Below are 17,675 nucleotides of genomic sequence, written 5' to 3'. Positions count from 1 at the left end.
GGCTACAAGATGTTCAAAAAATCACTTAAATCGGCCAAGAGGTTTAGGAAATATGAGACATCAAAAATGACCAAATTTTTAAGTGGGCCGATTTCTATGCACTCAAGTTTATACTTACTTACTTACTTAAGCTGTCCTCTTGTACCTTACGGTGTCGAGGTAAGTGGAGAAATCAGACGTCTGATTTCTCCACGTAAGTTTATATAAGAGAAGATTTATTAGTAAATTCCGTTAGCGCCTTCATAGTGCATGTTTAGTTATTAAGAATTAAACCTAATTTTTTGCAAAATTCAATCTGCTTCTTCTTCTTTGTGTACCGTGCCCAAATTTTAGGTATTGGTAGCTTTTGTTACAATTTGCCGATATCGTTCTCGATCTTGTGCGGCATGTAATGTTGATCTGCTGATAAGCCAGTCCATTGACGAAGGTTTCGGAGCCATGAATATTTCTTCCTACCAATTCCTTTTTTTTTCGTCGATTCAATCTGCATCTCATAATAAAGACTAGGCTTAATACAAATTTGACACTGTCAAACAATTATAGCTGTATTTATAACAGTACTTACCTGAGCTAAAACTCATTTATGTACAATGCGCGCGAAGCCTGACTTGTGCAGCTGCAACTTTGCCAGTTGGGTTCTAAAACTTATAAAGCGAGCACGTGTTTTATATTATTGAAATTGATCGAAAATTGTTGTTTTGAAAATCGGAAAAAATGCCTGGATTTGGTGGTCATTTAAAAGGCAGTCGAAGTAAGGAGACACATAGAAGTAAGCATAATATTAAAAGATAATTTAAAGGTAATGAGTTTATTGCGGAAAAAAATTCTGAATTAGCCAGTTGCTCGGCAAAAAATTTAAATCTAGTGATACATTGCAAGCACCTTATGGGAATAGAAATTAGATAAATGGCGACGAAGGAGCAGCGAGACATCAAAAGAGGACAGAATTATAAAAAAAGCTTTTACTGACCATTTGCAGCTTTTACTGGACAGTGAGGGCACCCAATATGCAGCAGGAATTGCTGATGAGAGGAAAAAATATAAATATGACCATTTTATTCGATAAGTTACAGTAAAAATATGTAGATAAAGGCATTATTCGACAAGTTGTTAAAAATATGTACTTTAAGGTGGTATTAGCACGCTATGGTCAAAATAGGTGGCGAATTTGTAAACTAACGTTTAACAATTCTTTGAATAGATGGCAGCATGTACATATATTTTATTATTAAATTTAGTTCTCTGAACGACACAGCATTGATGCCACGCACTCTAAGTTACGATCGGCAAATTTCGCTCTCAATCGTACTTTGTATTTACATACGACCGTTTTTAATCCTTTCTTTACCTGCCTAGGGTAAATTGTCATTAATAGATAATAAACGTTCATTCATTTGGAAATAGTTTATTATTTAATATTGTATTTACAGAGGGCAATTCGTAATTCTTTACCTGCTCAAAAAGATTGATTTCAAACTAAAGAAATTTGCAATTATTTGAAATACAAGTAAGTGCCTATGTAAATGACTAAAAAAGAATTATGCTAATTCTCAGAATGAAGATCGAGTATAAAATTAGTATTTTTAATAAATGTAAAATACGTAAGTCAATTGAAAAACAGCGTCACTACAAACTTTTTTCATATTTAATGTTTTATCAACAGGAGAAGTTTTTTCCTCGGAAAATTTCACATTTTCATTTCATTTCTCATTTCAATATGCGAGGCAGAATAATAATTAGCCTAATGAGCCACTTACTTAAAACATTTTTAAAAGTGATATACGGCAGAATATATAAAAAATACGAAGAACAGGTATCATGGACAAAGATTGGATTCCGCAATGCCTTGCCCTTAGGCACCCGAGAGGCTCTATTGACTGTCCAAGTGCTTATGCAGAGGTGCAGATATGTCAACTGTGACGTACCTATATATTTGTTTTATCGACTACAAAAAGGCATTTGATAGAGTACAACATGATAAGCTCACATACTCATCATAACCATCTTGGATGAAACTGGATTAGATGACAGATCTAAACAACATTAGATATCCCGACGACGCAGTAGTTTTTGCAGATAGCCTAGATGATTTGCAAAGAATAATGTCGCGCATATAAGATATAAGTAGTGAACATGGACTTAATTTCAATACGAAAAAAAAAGAAAGTAATGGTAGTCATTAAGAGCGAAATATATTACATACACGGCTTTTGGTTAACCAACAACCAATTGAAAGAGTGGACAGCTACACATACCTTGGTACCTACATAAACAGTCAATGGGACCACTCTAGTGAAATAAAACAACGCATAGGAAAAGCGAGATCAGCGTTCATAATGATGAAGTCTCGTTTCAGAAGTCACATTTATTACTTGTTAACAAAATTTCTATTATCAGATCCGATGTATTTTCTAGATTATTATACTGAGTAGAAGCCTGGACTCTTTCCGAAGCATCTTTAAGAAAACTCAAGGCATTCGAGATGTGGTATTACAGTCGCATTTTAAGAATTTCGTGGATGGGTCGTGTGACTAATGTTGAGGTCTTACGTAGAATGGGCAATGGGCAAGGAATGCGAGATTATTAACACATATTATTATCAAAGAGCGCAAAGTAGAATATCTTGGCCATGTTATGAGGAATGAACAGAGATTGCCGCTACTCATTCTTCGGGGCAAGGTATTGGGAAGAGAGGACCAGGGAGAAGAAGAATATATCTGAGAAACTGGTTCAATACCTACATCGACAAACAGACTATTCCGAATAGCAGCAAACAAAGTTAGGATAGCCATGCTGATCGCCAACATCCGGAACGAATAAGCACCGTGAGAAGAAGAATATCTCATTTTAAATTCTTCTTCTTCTTCATGTGCCTTGTCCGTTGTGGACGTTGGCTATCATTATAGCAATTTTAATTTTGTTTACAGCGTCTCGATAACTCGATCGATGTTAGTCCAAACCATTGGCGTAAGTTTTGAAGCCATGAGTGTCTTCTTCTTCCGGGTCTACGTTTACTCTCTATTTTAGCCTATATTATCAGCTGCAGTATACGATATTTATCATGTCTCATAATACATGACCGAGGTGTTCACGTTTTCGTTTTTTAATTGTGAGAGATATTTCTTTTTGTTTTCCCATTCGGCGCAATACCTCTTCGTTGGTGGTGTGGGTCGTCCAGAATATTTTGAGGATACGTCGGTACACCCACATTTCGAATACCTCTAGCCTTTTCGATAATGTTTCCGTTATTGTCCAGGTCTCTGCTCCATACAACAATACTGGAAATACATAGCATTTTAGCAGCCGTATTTTTAGTGGGACAAATATGTCGCAATGATTGAATATATTTCTTATGTTAAATGTAGCTCTGGCTTTTCAATTCTACATCGTATTTCGGTTGTTTGATCCTATTTCGAGTTGACGACTGTTCCAAGGTATACATTTAATTCTACGTGTTGAATTGGTTTTTTATTTTCAATTGTCTGGCAGGTTTTTGAGTTTTGCTCACCAGTGTCCATTTTTGTTTTATTTATGTTGAAGGTTAAATTCTCTTTTTTCACTCGCTCTTTATAGGTACCCGGGTACGACAAGCCTGTCCATAAGATGCTGAAGTTAATCGATACTACTAGCAACCACAACTGTATCGTCTGCATATCGGTTTGTCTAATTATTACTCCAGTAAATTTCAATATTTTTTTTTTCACTTACGGAAATATTTGACATAAATTAATCAATGATTATACAATATTGTTTTGTCTACAATTTTTTTATTAGGATAATGCCTCAACAAAAAATACTAATGGCCATTGGCATGTGTAATGTGTGTAAAAATGTCGACGTCATCGTCTTTACAAAAGAGACGCTAATTGTATCCGAACAATGCATTATTTGCGGCCCTATAAAAATTAAATTTGCCAGAAAGTGAATAAAACTGAAATTGTTTTTAGATACGCCCCACATAATTAACATACTAGAGCTTACTTATATTATCTATGTATTATGTCAAAACTAGTATAATCCCCCAGTAAACACTTTGAGACATTTTGAGCCTCGTTTAACTTTCAACCATTCGTATAACGTCACGGTTTCAAGCATAAAAAATGTATATTTGTATTGTTAAGACACTGTGACGTTATACAATCATGATTGAAAGTGAAAGTCAAACAAGGTCCAAAATGTGTACTGAGAGGGGGTGGGGCCACTTTTCTAAACAAAACCGCGTGATTCATTGTATTTCCGTGGTTACAAAACTCGTTTTCAATTGTTTGCAGATTTTCTTAAAATCCGGCAAACGCGCATCTGTCTCCATTTAATACATCACTGCTGCCATCTACTAAATGACACGTGAACTCATCTTCTCATCTATTAAGTGACAGCGGAACTAATTTATCACTATAAAAATGCCAACTTATTGCTGTAATTTCAACAAAATCCCCAGATTGCAGCTTTTAACTAAAATTTTTACCTTTAGGTACAGTTAATTTAAAAATTATGGCAGTATGGACAATGAAATTTTGTTTAAAATAAAGCTTTTTGCATAGTTAATCGTTTCTGGTAGTTATTTTCCACCCAAGTTCAAAAATTATTATGCAAAACGAATTTTTATAGCAAGTTACTAAGTAAGTTATGACATGGACTCCTTTAAGTACAGTTATAAAAAATATACTGCTTTCTTTAGAAATTTTAACTAGATACTATTAAAATAGAAAGTCTACAGTTCACGTACATACCCCTAAGTTGAAGATTGGTTTTGAAATAGTGACGGTAACTGTACCTACAAACTATATAAATTTTAACATTGTGTCATACCACCTTAAACGCGATGTTTTTGAAATCACATTTTTCAAAATTGGCAGACGTTTTTCGCAAAATCTACGACACCAATGTCAGTAAACCAAATTTTTTTGTTGCTATTTGACATATACGACTACTAAATAAACCTATAAATTTTTTTAAAAATCTCCCCCTTTTTAGTACAAGTGTAAATAATTTTCCTCCAAAACAGACGTTTTTCGAACTTCGTAAAACATCGCGTTAAAGGCTATAAAAGTATAAAACAATTAACTTTTTACATGTTTATTTATTAGTTAAGTCTCACGAATTGAATCCCGTTGGAATTATTTCCAACTTTCAACTTCCCTATTATTTCATAAATTCAATTTGGGAGACAGAAAAGTCTCTACCAAATTAAAATGCATCTTTTGAAAGATGTGCCACGAACTAAAGAACTAAAAGTGCCAACAATTTTTTTCTATACCTTGAACCATTCTTAACAATGTATAATTAACATTATAACCATAAATATAGTTTTTTCTTTAAAAATATTTAAAAATTGTCTTTGTTTCAATTTAGAAAGTAAAAATCCCCTTAAGTCAATAATTGGTACTACAGCGACCGTCTTATAACAAAGGGCTAAATAAAACAGATAAAGTGATAATTTTACATTTTATAAAGCAACATACTGCATAAGAGCAAAGATATATATGAATAGAGGTATTGAAGATTATAAACATACTCTCCTCTGATTTCTGTATTGATTCATTTTTCTGTTTTAACTTATCATTTATTTATTATTTATTTATAATGCCGATGTTTTACTTTAGGAATAGAAACATCTCATCGGTCTGATACATCAGCTTCTCTTCAAGCTACCAGCGTCGTGCAGCCTCCTATCGAATCGGATCTTCACCGTTTCTCAGAAATCCACAGTAAAGGAGTCACTTTAGATGAAAGAGGCCGGTTGGCAACCAGATCTAAAGATTTCAGTAGTTCCATAGTTTTTAGTGCTACACCTCTTCACCAAGACGAAATGTTCGAGATTTCTTTGATGAGTATCTCGAAACATATGGCAGGTACTTTATCTGTTGGAGTAACAGAAGTGACACCAGCGCTTTTTTCTAACACCATTCCTGCTAAATGTTATTATCTCAGCGGGACTGAATTGCGATATCAAAATAAGGTAAGTTACACCATAATCATATGACATGAAGTGCATGTTGAATACTATAAATTCTCCCCTATATGCGGATTGACTTTAAGATGCCACGGCGCAAACTTATGACAAATCTCTTGATGACAACAAACAAACACTTACAAAGATTTGGGACATATGATCAAATTAAGCAGAGATATCTAAACACATAAAATACAAAAGACACAGAGAGGACAAAAATATTGCTCGAAACAGCGGAGATGAAAACCCTCCCAAATATCGACAGTAAGACTCAATGGGACAGAGCTAGAAGTACAGATATACGACGGAGATGCAAGGTGGATAAGATTAATAACTGGGTAAGAAACAGAAGAATAGAATGGAATGACCACATAAGCCGAATGACAACAAATAGAGTAGTAAGGACAGTGAGAGACGGTTCCCCAATAGGACGATGATCAGTGGGAAGACCACGAAAACGATGGAAGGACACCTTACTAGAGGCACATTGAAGGAACAGACAGACATGTATATACAAAAGAAGAAGAAGAAGAAATACAAAAACAAATAGGTATAAAGAAATTCGTCTGATTCCTTTAAGGATGGGCTTGTTACTTCTGGATAGACACGTATTTATTCATCACTACTTTATGATTGCTAATTACATTTCTTAATATGGATAGTACTTAGTTGATGACGGTACCCATTGTATTCTCCCCAAGGTGGTACTCTCAGGCAAGCCCCAAATCTAACTGATTTTTCCCAAATCTATTCGTGCACTCTTATTTATTACATCAATATGATTGTATATATTTTTTCATTACTGTGTCAAGTTTATCGTTATATAATAATATGTTATTGCATACCTAGCAGACAACCACTACGTCATCAAATACACTTCGTTGTGTGCTCTACATTCACAAATAAACAATTGATCATATGTTTGGTTATTTATCAATCTATAAATAAATATCGTAGTTAATTATTTCGTATTTTAAAGGATTTGTAAACTAAGATTGTGTAAGAACTATTTGTTACCCAACTAGCAATGGAACGTACAATGCTGCTATAAAGATTTATATATTAACTATACCCTGTTTTTAAACTAGGAGGAGTAAACACAATATAGTCGAGGTCACAGACAGCCAATTCATATAAACGAAGAACAGACCAAAAAAAAACAATATCCTTATTAAAAAACGGCCGCGCCCCAGGGCCGGAAGGAATACCTGCAGAACTACTTAAAAATGGTACTGACAAATTAGCTAAAATAATAACAACATTAATGAACAGATTTTTAAATGGAGAACCGGTACCACAGACATGGAAAGAAGAATGGATAACATCTATACATAAGAAAGGTAGTAAACAAGATCCAAATAACTACAGAGATATTACCGTAACTAGTACACTAAGTCGATTGTACGGAAGAATTCTAAAAGATCTAATATGTGAAGAGTACCATCCATACGAATCAGAGGAACAAGCGGCTTTAGGGCAGGTAGATCCACAATAGACAACATTTTCTCTATAACTCAAGTAATAGAAAAAAAGGCTGTCAAGAGGCCAAGAATTGCATTTACTCATGGTAGATTTAACGAAGGCATATGACACGGTCCCCATTAATAGACTATGGGAAGTACTAGAAAAGACCAGCATAAATGTATCTATTATACAGGCACTCAAAGAACTATGTATATAGAAACTCGACCAAAATTAAAAGCGGAAATAAAATATCAAAAGGTTTCCTGGCCACTAAACGTCTAAAGCAAGGATGCTGTATATCGCCAGTATTATTCAATACGGTTGGTTCAATGCGGTTGGACCAATTACAAACAAGCATTACAGCGCGGTAAATTTGAATTACTCCTCCTAGTTTAAAAACGAGGTATGCAAAATTATGCTAAAAACGTAGTTTTTCAACATTTATTTAAGTATTACTTACATGCATACTATGTTTTAAACTAACACTTTAATATTTTCAGATACTTCAATTTTTCACTCCTAGTCTGAACTGGCTAAATTGTAATGACAGAATAGGTTTGTTAAAGACATCAGATAGTACTGTTAAAGTCTTCATAAATGGAGAAGAATTATCTATCAGTTTTCCGCCGTTATCTGAGACAATATATGCCGTCTTTGATTTAAGAGGTTCATGTGCTGAAATAGGCGTCACTAGTCATAAAGCCAATATGTCGCCATTAAACAGTGTCAGGTAAGAAAATACTGACTTGTTGGAAGTTTCGGAATTAGTTGAGTACATATTTATAAGCTTATCACGAGAATAATAAGTATGTTCGCGGAGACAGTCTCTGACTAGTCTAAGACAAGTGGAGCATGCGCACTTTAAAATAATATAAATAATACCGTTGATAGATAAATATACAACGTGTATTTACTATTAATGCATTATTAATATACCGCTATATAATACATTAAATAAATACAATACGGAATTGCAACGTGCGCATACGTTGTCGTGGACTAAAAGTCACCGACAGGCTCCGCGACCAAACATAATGTACTAAGCTATATTTAATATTATAACCTCTAATTAATATGACATCTCTTAATTCTCACATCGACTACACACGTTTAACTGTTTTGATTTAATTCATATAAATTGAATGACGGTGAATTTACTGTGGATCACTGGACCGAGTTTATTTAGCGGGTGTCCCAGCTGTACGCTGGTTCCTAAAAAACTGATACGACTCTTAGTAAGATTTGATCATGTTGAGCAGTGTATTTGATTGGTTTGACATTATATTATATTTATTATGACAGACAAATAATAAAATAAACAAACAACTGACTACATATATATCTGTGGCTTGGTTCTAAAAGGGCCAATGTCAAATTTTTATTTTTTTGTACAGCTTTCTTTTGAATTTAATATTGACCAAACAAAATGCAAAAAATTGACTCTGGCCCTTTTATCATTAAGCCACATCATTATGTGACTTGGTGTTAAAATGGTCAATTTCAATTTTTTGCATTTTGTTTGGTCAATATTAAATTCAAAAGAGTTGTTTTGAATTTAAATGAAAAAAAAACACATTTAAACAAAAACACAGCAATGCGTGTTGTTTGTCTCGTTAATTTATTGACTAGGTAATATGAGATCTGGTCTATTATGTGCCACTGTTTGGTCTGTGAGCACAGTGCGGTCCCAGTATAGCTTATAGTTGTCATTTTCAAGCATATTCTCAGGAACGTATTGATAATATGGGAGATGGTCTGTTTGGAGAAGTCCCAGTTTTATAGCTATCTCTTGATGAAGGACCTTTCCTACTGAGTCATGCGGTTCCTTGTATTCAGTTGCAGCAAATGCCTGGCAACCCCCGGTAATATGTTGGATGGTTTCTTGGGCTTGACATCCATATCGGCATCTGTCGTTTTGAACCTGCGGGTATTTGATGATATATTTCAGGTAATTTCTGGTTGGTATAACCTGATCCTGAATGGCCAGTAATGAACCTTCCTATAGGGTTGTTGTTATTATTTTTATTATTATTGGAATAAAACAAACGACTTAACTCAACAATATATTAAAGCAAGAATTGGAACCAAATTAAAAGATAACTGGGCACTATCACAGCAGCAAAATATTTTAACATAAGCAGAACCACAGTTTTTCAATTAATAAAAAATGAAGGGAACAAGAAACTCTCGAAAGAAAGCGAGGGTCTGGAAGACCCTCGCCTGGAAGATCGTACGCTTTTGGAGAGATTAGAAGAGAATTCTTTTGAAGATGCGAAATCTGCAAGAATTATGTCACAGTTTGGAAGACCAAAACTGTACTAAATTTAGGTACAGGGTGGGGCATTAGTGTGACAAAGTCCAATTACTCGCTTGTCGTAAAAGATACAAAAAAAAGTTATTTACATAAAAGTTGGAGCACGAATAGTACCATAATTTAAAAATATTTTCAGATATACAGGGTCACCCATATTAACAGGGTGACACAAATTTATGTTTTTTTAAATGGAACACCCTGTATATTTTTACATTTTTGGATTCTCCTCGATGTCTTCTTTCTCAAAATATAGAGTTTTGTAATATTATACGAGGTAGTTTAAAAGATAATTACGTTTTATTGTTAATTTCGTAGCAATATTCACACCCTGTAGAATTGTAGTGATTTCACATCAAAGTTTCTATTTATGTTCAAACGATTTTTAATATAATCTAATATTGTTGAACATTAATAATAGAGCGAAAAGTATAATATTAATATACAGGGTTGGTCAAAACTCGTAATGAGTATTTTCTGAGTTTTCTTAAATGGAACAACCTGTATTTTAGTATTCTGATGAAATGATATTTCATGGTACTTTCTTATTTCTTAAGCATTCCCTATACCTTAGTGCTTTAATTTTTGGGTTATTCGTGATTTTTTAAGCCAAACATTAATTGCAAAAAAATTACGTGAAATTTTATTAGGTGACTGTGCAAATATTCAATCAAAAATAATTTTTAAAAAAATTGTAGTTATTAATCTAGACTGATCCTTAATTAATTAATATTGGATGAGATATCCAAATACCTACGTAGTTAAAATTGTTGGTTTGTAAAATATGAATAAAAACATACAAGATTCTACCTAGTTGGCTATGACAATAAATTTGCTAAAACATTAAACATTATACTATTTTTATAGTTCCAGTTGCTTCGTTATCATTACTAATATTATTTTTTTTATAATTAACTGATGAGTAATTGATTAAAATGGTTTTTGTGCTAGGAGAGTATACCAAAAATGTGCTACTAGCAATAAGAATTTTTCATCAACAATTCCCTGATAAACGAAACCCAAGCAGAGAATCTTTTGAAATATTACTAAAACGGTTTCAACGGACTGGATATTTAAATTACCAGAAACCTGATCGAATAAAAACGATTGTAAATGAATAAAATGAATTAAATGCAATCCATAGTGTAACTGAGGATCTGCATATTAGGAAGAACGTTCTTATATTCTAACTATCTAGTCCTAGACTGTTGAAATCGTTTTAGTGTACTTTCAAAAGTTTTCTTCTTGGTTTTCGTCTATCAGGGAATTGCTGATGAAAAATTCTTATTGCTAGTAACACATTTTTGTTATACTCTCCTAGTACAAAAATAATTTTGATCAGTTACTCATCAGTTACTCATTAGAAAAATTCATATTAGTAATGGTAAAAAAGCAACTGGAACTATAAAGATAGTATAATGTCAAATGTTTCAGCAAATTTATTGTCATAGCCAGCTAGGTAGAATCTTGTATCATTTTATTTATATTTTACGCACCAACAATCTTAACTACGTAGGTATTTTGATATCTCATTCAAAATTAAAAAATTGAGGATCAGTCTAGGTTAATATCTACTTTTTTTCGAAAAATTATAGCGAGCCACCTAATAAAATTTCACGTAATTTTTGTTGCAATTAATGTTTGGATTAAAGAATCACGAATAACTCAAAAGTTAAAGCACTTAGTTATAGGGAATGCTTAAGAAATAAAAAAGTACCATGAAAGATCATTTCATTAGAATACTAAAATACAGGGTGTTCCATTTAAGAAAACTCAGAAAATACTCATTCCGAGTTTTGACCAACCCTGTATATTAATATTAATCTTTCCGCTATATTATACGTGTTTAACAACAGTAGACTAGATTAAAAATCGTTTGACCATAAACAGAAACTTTGATGTCAAATCAGCACAATTCTACAGGGTGTGAATATTGCTACGAAATTAACAATAAAACGCAATTATCTTTTAAACTACCTCGTATAATATTACAAAATCCTAAATTTTGAGAAAGAAGACGTCGAGAAAAATCCAAAACTGTAAAAATATACAGGGCGTTCCATTTAAAAAAACATAATTTTGTATCACCCTGTCAATACGGGTGACCCTGTATATCTGAAAATATTTTTAAATTATGGTCCTATTCGTTCCCCAACTTTTATGTGAATAACTTTTTTTCATATCTCTTACGACAAACGAGTAATTGGACTTTGTCACACTAATGCCCCACCCTGTATATAAAAATAAAATTAATATTTTGTAATATCTCCATCAGCATTGATAACAGCTTGTAGTCTTCGGTCCATCTGCGTGAAAGGAACTATGAAATTGTCTTCTTCAGCGAGCTCTTCCCAAACCTGTTGTATACCGTGCCACAGCTCTTCAGCATTTTGAGGTAAAAAATTACGCCGATACAACCGTTTTACAATAACCCTCCAGACATTCTCGATTGGCTTTAAATCTGGACTGTAGCTGGGCCATGGTAAGGTTTCGATGTTGTTATTTTGGAGCCACTGGTTTATAATATTAGCAGTGTGAACAGGAGAATTATCTTGTTGGAGGATAAAATTATTTTCTGGATACAACTGTTCTACACTGGGAAACATGATGTTTTCTAGAATATTTAGATAAGTCTGCCCAACAAACCTGCCATCAATACGCCATACAATTCCCATTCCTCTAGATGAAATCCATCCCCATACATTGACGCCAAAATGACCAGCTGCTCGATATATATCAACATATAGAGGATTAAATCTATTATTATCTGGTCTATACATCCCCATTTTGCCCTTTTTAGAAGATTGAAAAATTTTCTCATCTGTAAATATTACCCTGTCCCAAAAATCTTGTTTTTGTAGCTGATGATTTGAAGCAAATATAAGTCTTGATTGCTTTTGTTCTGGTGTAAAAGCTTGTTTTTTTGTTGCAGTTCGGTACCTAAGACGCGATGCTTTAATTCTGCGCCAAGTTGTTGTCTTTCTTCCCGGAAACTGTGACATAATTCTTGCAGTTTTCGCATCTTCAAAAGGATTATTTTCTAATCTCTCCAAAAGCGTACGATCTTCATGAGCGGTAGATATTTTTGGTCTTCCAGAACCTTGCTTTCTTTCGAGAGTTTCTTGTTCTCTCCATCTTTTATTAATATTAAAAACTGTTGTTCTGCTTACGTTAAAATGGTTCGCTACGGCAGATAGTGACCAACCATCTTCTAATTTCGTTACAATTCTTGCTTTTAGTTGTTTGCTAGCATGTGGAGCCATTTTTTGAGGTTGAACAGAATAAGTTATCTGACAAATTTTAAGATTTGGCAGTGACAGTGACAGAATGTAAATAAAAGTATTTATCCTTCAAAATACACTGCTCAATTTTCTACAAAATACGCTTCAAGAGTCGTATCAGTTTTTTTTTGGAACCAGCTGTACTTGGTTTTTTCTTGATTTGTCAGGCCATATTTTCTAGCTTCTGTTTCAAATTTTGTGAACATTTTTCGAAGATCTATTCTTGAACGTGTCAGAACTACCAATTTATCTGCGAAACCTATGCACTGTTGTCTTTTGTTCAGTATCGTGCTGCTTGCCTGGATCTTGGCTCCTTTAATTATTTTTTCTAAAACAATTATCTTATTTTTTCTCTTTTTTTAGTACTAACTTGAATAAGTCTGTTGACAGGTGGTCTCCCTGGTTTTAATCTTCTATTAGGGTTAAACTAATTTAAGAGACTTTTTTCTATCATTATTTTATTCTGTATTAGTTAGCACCATTTTAGCTAATCCTAACCGTTTCTCTGGAATTTCTAGTGATTTCATTGCTTCATATAGTTCCGTTTCGTGAGATGGATTCATAGGCCTGTTCAAAACCAATAAAGAGGATATTCAAACATAGATTTTGTTTTTTTGTGATAATTTTAGCATAAAAATTTGGTCGGTTATTGTTCTTCCCTGTCCGATAACAGTCTGGTATTCTCCTATGATCTCGGTTTCGTAGGTTTTTATTTGGTTTTATTCTCGGGCAATTGTAATTAACTATAGCCCAATAAATGACCGTTTTGGAGTGTAATTTCCAGGGGCAACTCCGAGTTGCATGAAAATTTGAATTTAGGTTCTACTTTCCCTCCACTTCAAAGTTGAATTTGTGCCGTTGGTTGCTTTTACTTGGGGGGTGACATGTACCCCTTCTCGGGGGGTGAAAAACGCGTGTTTAAAATAAGGCCGGGAGTGGATAAGTTGACTTATTTTAAGCACCTTTTGTTCTATAAAGTTTTTTACGTAAGTCAATACTTTTCGAGTTATTCGCGATCTAAAATGTTGATTTTTCGACAAAAAAACTACGTTTTCAGACTGTTTTTCCCAAATAACTCAAAAAGTAAATATTTTATCGAAAAAAATATATTTAGCAAAAGTGTAGCCTATAAAAAAAACGAAAAAAATGGTGCACCAGTAAAGTCTACAAATTGAGTAGAAGCAAAGTTGTAGCTGATGAAAAATACGTTCTTATTCGTCTAATGGCAAATCGAATAATTCAACGCCAAATCACCGAAGAAAGAAGCGTTTTTCGGGAAAACCTTAATAACATTTTTAAAGTATCGAAAAAAACCTTATTATTTGTTTTTTACAAACGTTTACAGCATTAAAAATAAACGAGTTTTACTGAAAAAAAAGTTGCCCTTTTTTTTGGTAAAAAAAATCGTGAAAACCTCCCTCTATTTAGTACCCTAAATGAAATTAATCGTTTGGCTTCACCATCTATTTTAACTGCATGTGTATTGTTTATATGATCTGTAAGTTTGATTGGTTTGAAGTGCTTATTTTTGAAAATGTTTGGTTTTATAGTAAAAAAAATTCTAAAAATTTTTGAAAAATTGCATTTTTTCAAAATAACTTAAAAAGTATTAGTGATAAGAAAAATCTGAAAGAGTAAAAAAATGTAGGTTTTGCTATTATAAATATGCTAGTTTCATTTTGTTTCTCCGTAAGACAAAAATTGGTTAAGATATGGCTGTTCAAAATTTGCATACACTCGTGATTAGTGACCCATTCAAGCTTTCTCAATTATAACCCTTTCAGAAATAAACACTTAAAACCAGTGAGACTGACAGATCATATAAAAAATAGATAGGTAAGTAAATTGTTTGTAAAGCGGTAGCGATTAATTTCATTTGGGGAGCTAAACACGGCGAGATTTTCATGATTTTTTACAAAAAAAAAAAGAGGGCCAACTTTATTTTGAGCGTGACTCGCTTATTTTTAATGCTAAAACTTTTGTTAACAATTAAAACAAAGCTTTTTATAAACACTTTAAAAAAGTTTAAATGGGTTTTTCCCGAAAAGTGCTTAATTTTTGGTGATTTCACCTTGAAATATTCAATTTGGAATTAGACGAATAAGAACGTATTTTTCATGAGCTACAACTTTTTTTTATTTAATTGATAGACTTTACTGATAGACATTTTTTTGGGTTTTTTATAAGCTACACTTTTGCTAAGGATATTTTTTTCGATAAAATATTAACTTTTTGAGTTATTTGCGAAAAACCGTCTGAGAACGTAGATTTTTTTGTCGAAAAATCAACATTTTCAATGGCAAATAACTCAAAAAGTATCGACTTACGTAAAAAACTCTATAGAACAAAAGTTGCTTAAAATCAGTCAATTTATCCATTTCCGATCTTTTCTTGAACGTATGTTTTTTCACCCCCGAGAAGGGGTGGCTGTCACCCCCCAAGTAAAAGCAACCAACGGCACAATTTCAACTTTGAAGTAGAGGGTAAGTAGAACCTAAATCCAAATTTTCATGCAATTCGGAGTTGCCCCTGAAAATTACACGGTATCGCCGAATTTCCCGTTCATTTATTGGGCTACTAATAAAATTGTAATGTTTAAGGTTACAAGATAGTATAGAATTAGTACTAGATCAAGAACCCATTCCAGAATCAAGTGAAGGTAAGGACATACCTCCACAAATATCTACGTCTCCAATTTTTTTCGAATTTCACGAAAATCATGGTCGAAATATCGAATTGATTAACAACAAAACGACAGCACGTCGAGTGGCTTCATATAACCAAGGCATTACTATAGTCCAGAAACCCCTAGAACCGAATTCCAAAGTTGAAGTCATCGTAGAAGAATTAGAAAGTCGCTGGAAATCTTCGCTCATTGTTGGATTAATTGTAGGAATCCCCGAAAGACTGAACTTGCCCGTGAACGCTTTAGCCATGAAGCCTCCAAGTTGTATCATAGCTAATGATTGGTTAGCTATAAATGGAGTCAAGGTAATAGTTGTTTTATTTTATGTATATACAAAATACACACATCAAAATGGTCTAGGGGACAAGATACGAGAATCGTTTACTTTCAAGAAGCAATATTTTTCTGTTAAAATAAAATTTGTTTATTATTGGTTGGACATATCTTATCACACCTTTTTTAAACTTAAAAGTATATTCAGTACAATTTTTCCTGTTAGTGTAGTTAATATGGAAATGCTACTTGGAAATGAAATTGTACCTGCCCTGAAAAACAAGTTTGGAGCCAATTTTAATGAGATATGGTTTCAGCAAGACGGAGCTCCATTTCCTATTGGTGTAAATGTTCGGCGTTATTTAGATCAGACATTTCTCGAATGATAGAATAGCTACAGTATTTCTCATGATCATCTTTCAGTGCGTCACAGTTTTTCGATTTCTTTCTAACGCATTAAATTGTATGTGACAGAAAAAAAGGCACGTCGGTGATTACATTTCGTCGGTGACATTTTTATAACATTTCTTCTAGTTATTCTAGTTGTCGATAGATGGCGCCATAATAAAAAAATATATTTTTTAATTAGATCATAATATTACAAATATAATCTGTATAATTTATAAAGCTATACAAATCAAAGAAAATACCATTTTATAAATGCAAGAAACACAGTTGATTTGTTTTTATTCCAAATTGAAAATAAAATGTGACAACTGTCAGATTTAACTAAAATGTCATGTTAGAATAAATGTCATAAATATGTATTATCACGGACTTACCCTTTTTCCTATCATTTGTTACGCACTGAAAAATGATCATGAAAAGGACAATAATATTGAATGTCCTCCTCGTTCACCCGATTTGAATTTTAAAGATTATTTTTATTGGGAATATTTGAAAAGTAGAGTTGATAAAGCCAAACTAGCAGGTGTTGCAGAGCTAAGACAAATCGATGAATCCATATTTAGGCAGTTTGCTGGCGGGAAAATATTGCAAAACCTTTAAATTTTAAAGAACCGCTTGGATTGACATGAAATTTGGCATACACATAGTTAACAAATCAAAGAAAAAAAGTGATATTGTGCCGATTTGTGCTTTTGCTCTTGGGTGAGTTTCACCCCTTCTCGGGCGTGAAAAAATATACATACGTCCAAAATAAGTCAGGAAGTGGATAAACTGACTAATTTTAAGCCACTTTTGTTCTTTAGAGTTTTTTCACTACGTCAATACTTTTAGAGTTATTTGCGAGTGAATATGTTCATTTTTTAACAAAGGAACCTCGTTTTTACACGGTTTTTCGCAAATAACCCAAAAAGTATTTTGTCCAAAAAAAAATTCTTAGCAAAAATATAGCCTGTGAAAATTTGAAAAAAATTGTGTATGTATGAGGTCTCTAGACCTAGTGGAAGCAGAGTTTTATAGCTAATCATAAATAGGTTCATATTTTTCAAATTCCAAATAGAATATTTCAACGTGAAATAACCAAAAATTTAGCACTTTTTGGGGAAAACTCATTACAACTTTTTTTAAAAAGTATTTAAAAAAAGCTTTATTTCTGTTTTTTTAAGTTTCTAGCATAAAATGTAAGCAAATTACGCTCAAAATAAAGTTGATGCCGTTTGTTTTGGCAAAAATAATATCGGGAAAATCACTCCCAAATTAGCATCTCAAATCAACTTAATCGTTACCACTTCACAACTTGCT

The 17,675-nt window shown here is 33.0% G+C and overlaps 1 protein-coding gene across 1 annotated transcript in view; it reads left to right on the top strand.

The window, feature by feature from the left end:
• Positions 1-17,675, top strand: part of LOC114324803 (neuralized-like protein 4) — a 76,978-nt gene that overhangs the window by 44,407 nt on the left and 14,896 nt on the right. The window contains exons 12-14 of the mRNA XM_050648231.1: positions 5,604-5,959; positions 7,918-8,147; positions 15,610-16,000. Coding sequence (XP_050504188.1) covers positions 5,604-5,959; positions 7,918-8,147; positions 15,610-16,000 — 977 coding nt within the window. The remainder of the gene's footprint in view (positions 1-5,603; positions 5,960-7,917; positions 8,148-15,609; positions 16,001-17,675) is intronic.

The sequence above is a fragment of the Diabrotica virgifera genome, chromosome 4 (assembly GCF_917563875.1).
Source record: "Diabrotica virgifera virgifera chromosome 4, PGI_DIABVI_V3a".
Lineage (NCBI taxonomy): Eukaryota > Metazoa > Arthropoda > Insecta > Coleoptera > Chrysomelidae > Diabrotica > Diabrotica virgifera.
Note: the sequence above shows the minus strand (reverse complement) of the source record. Positions and strands in the feature narration are given on the sequence as shown.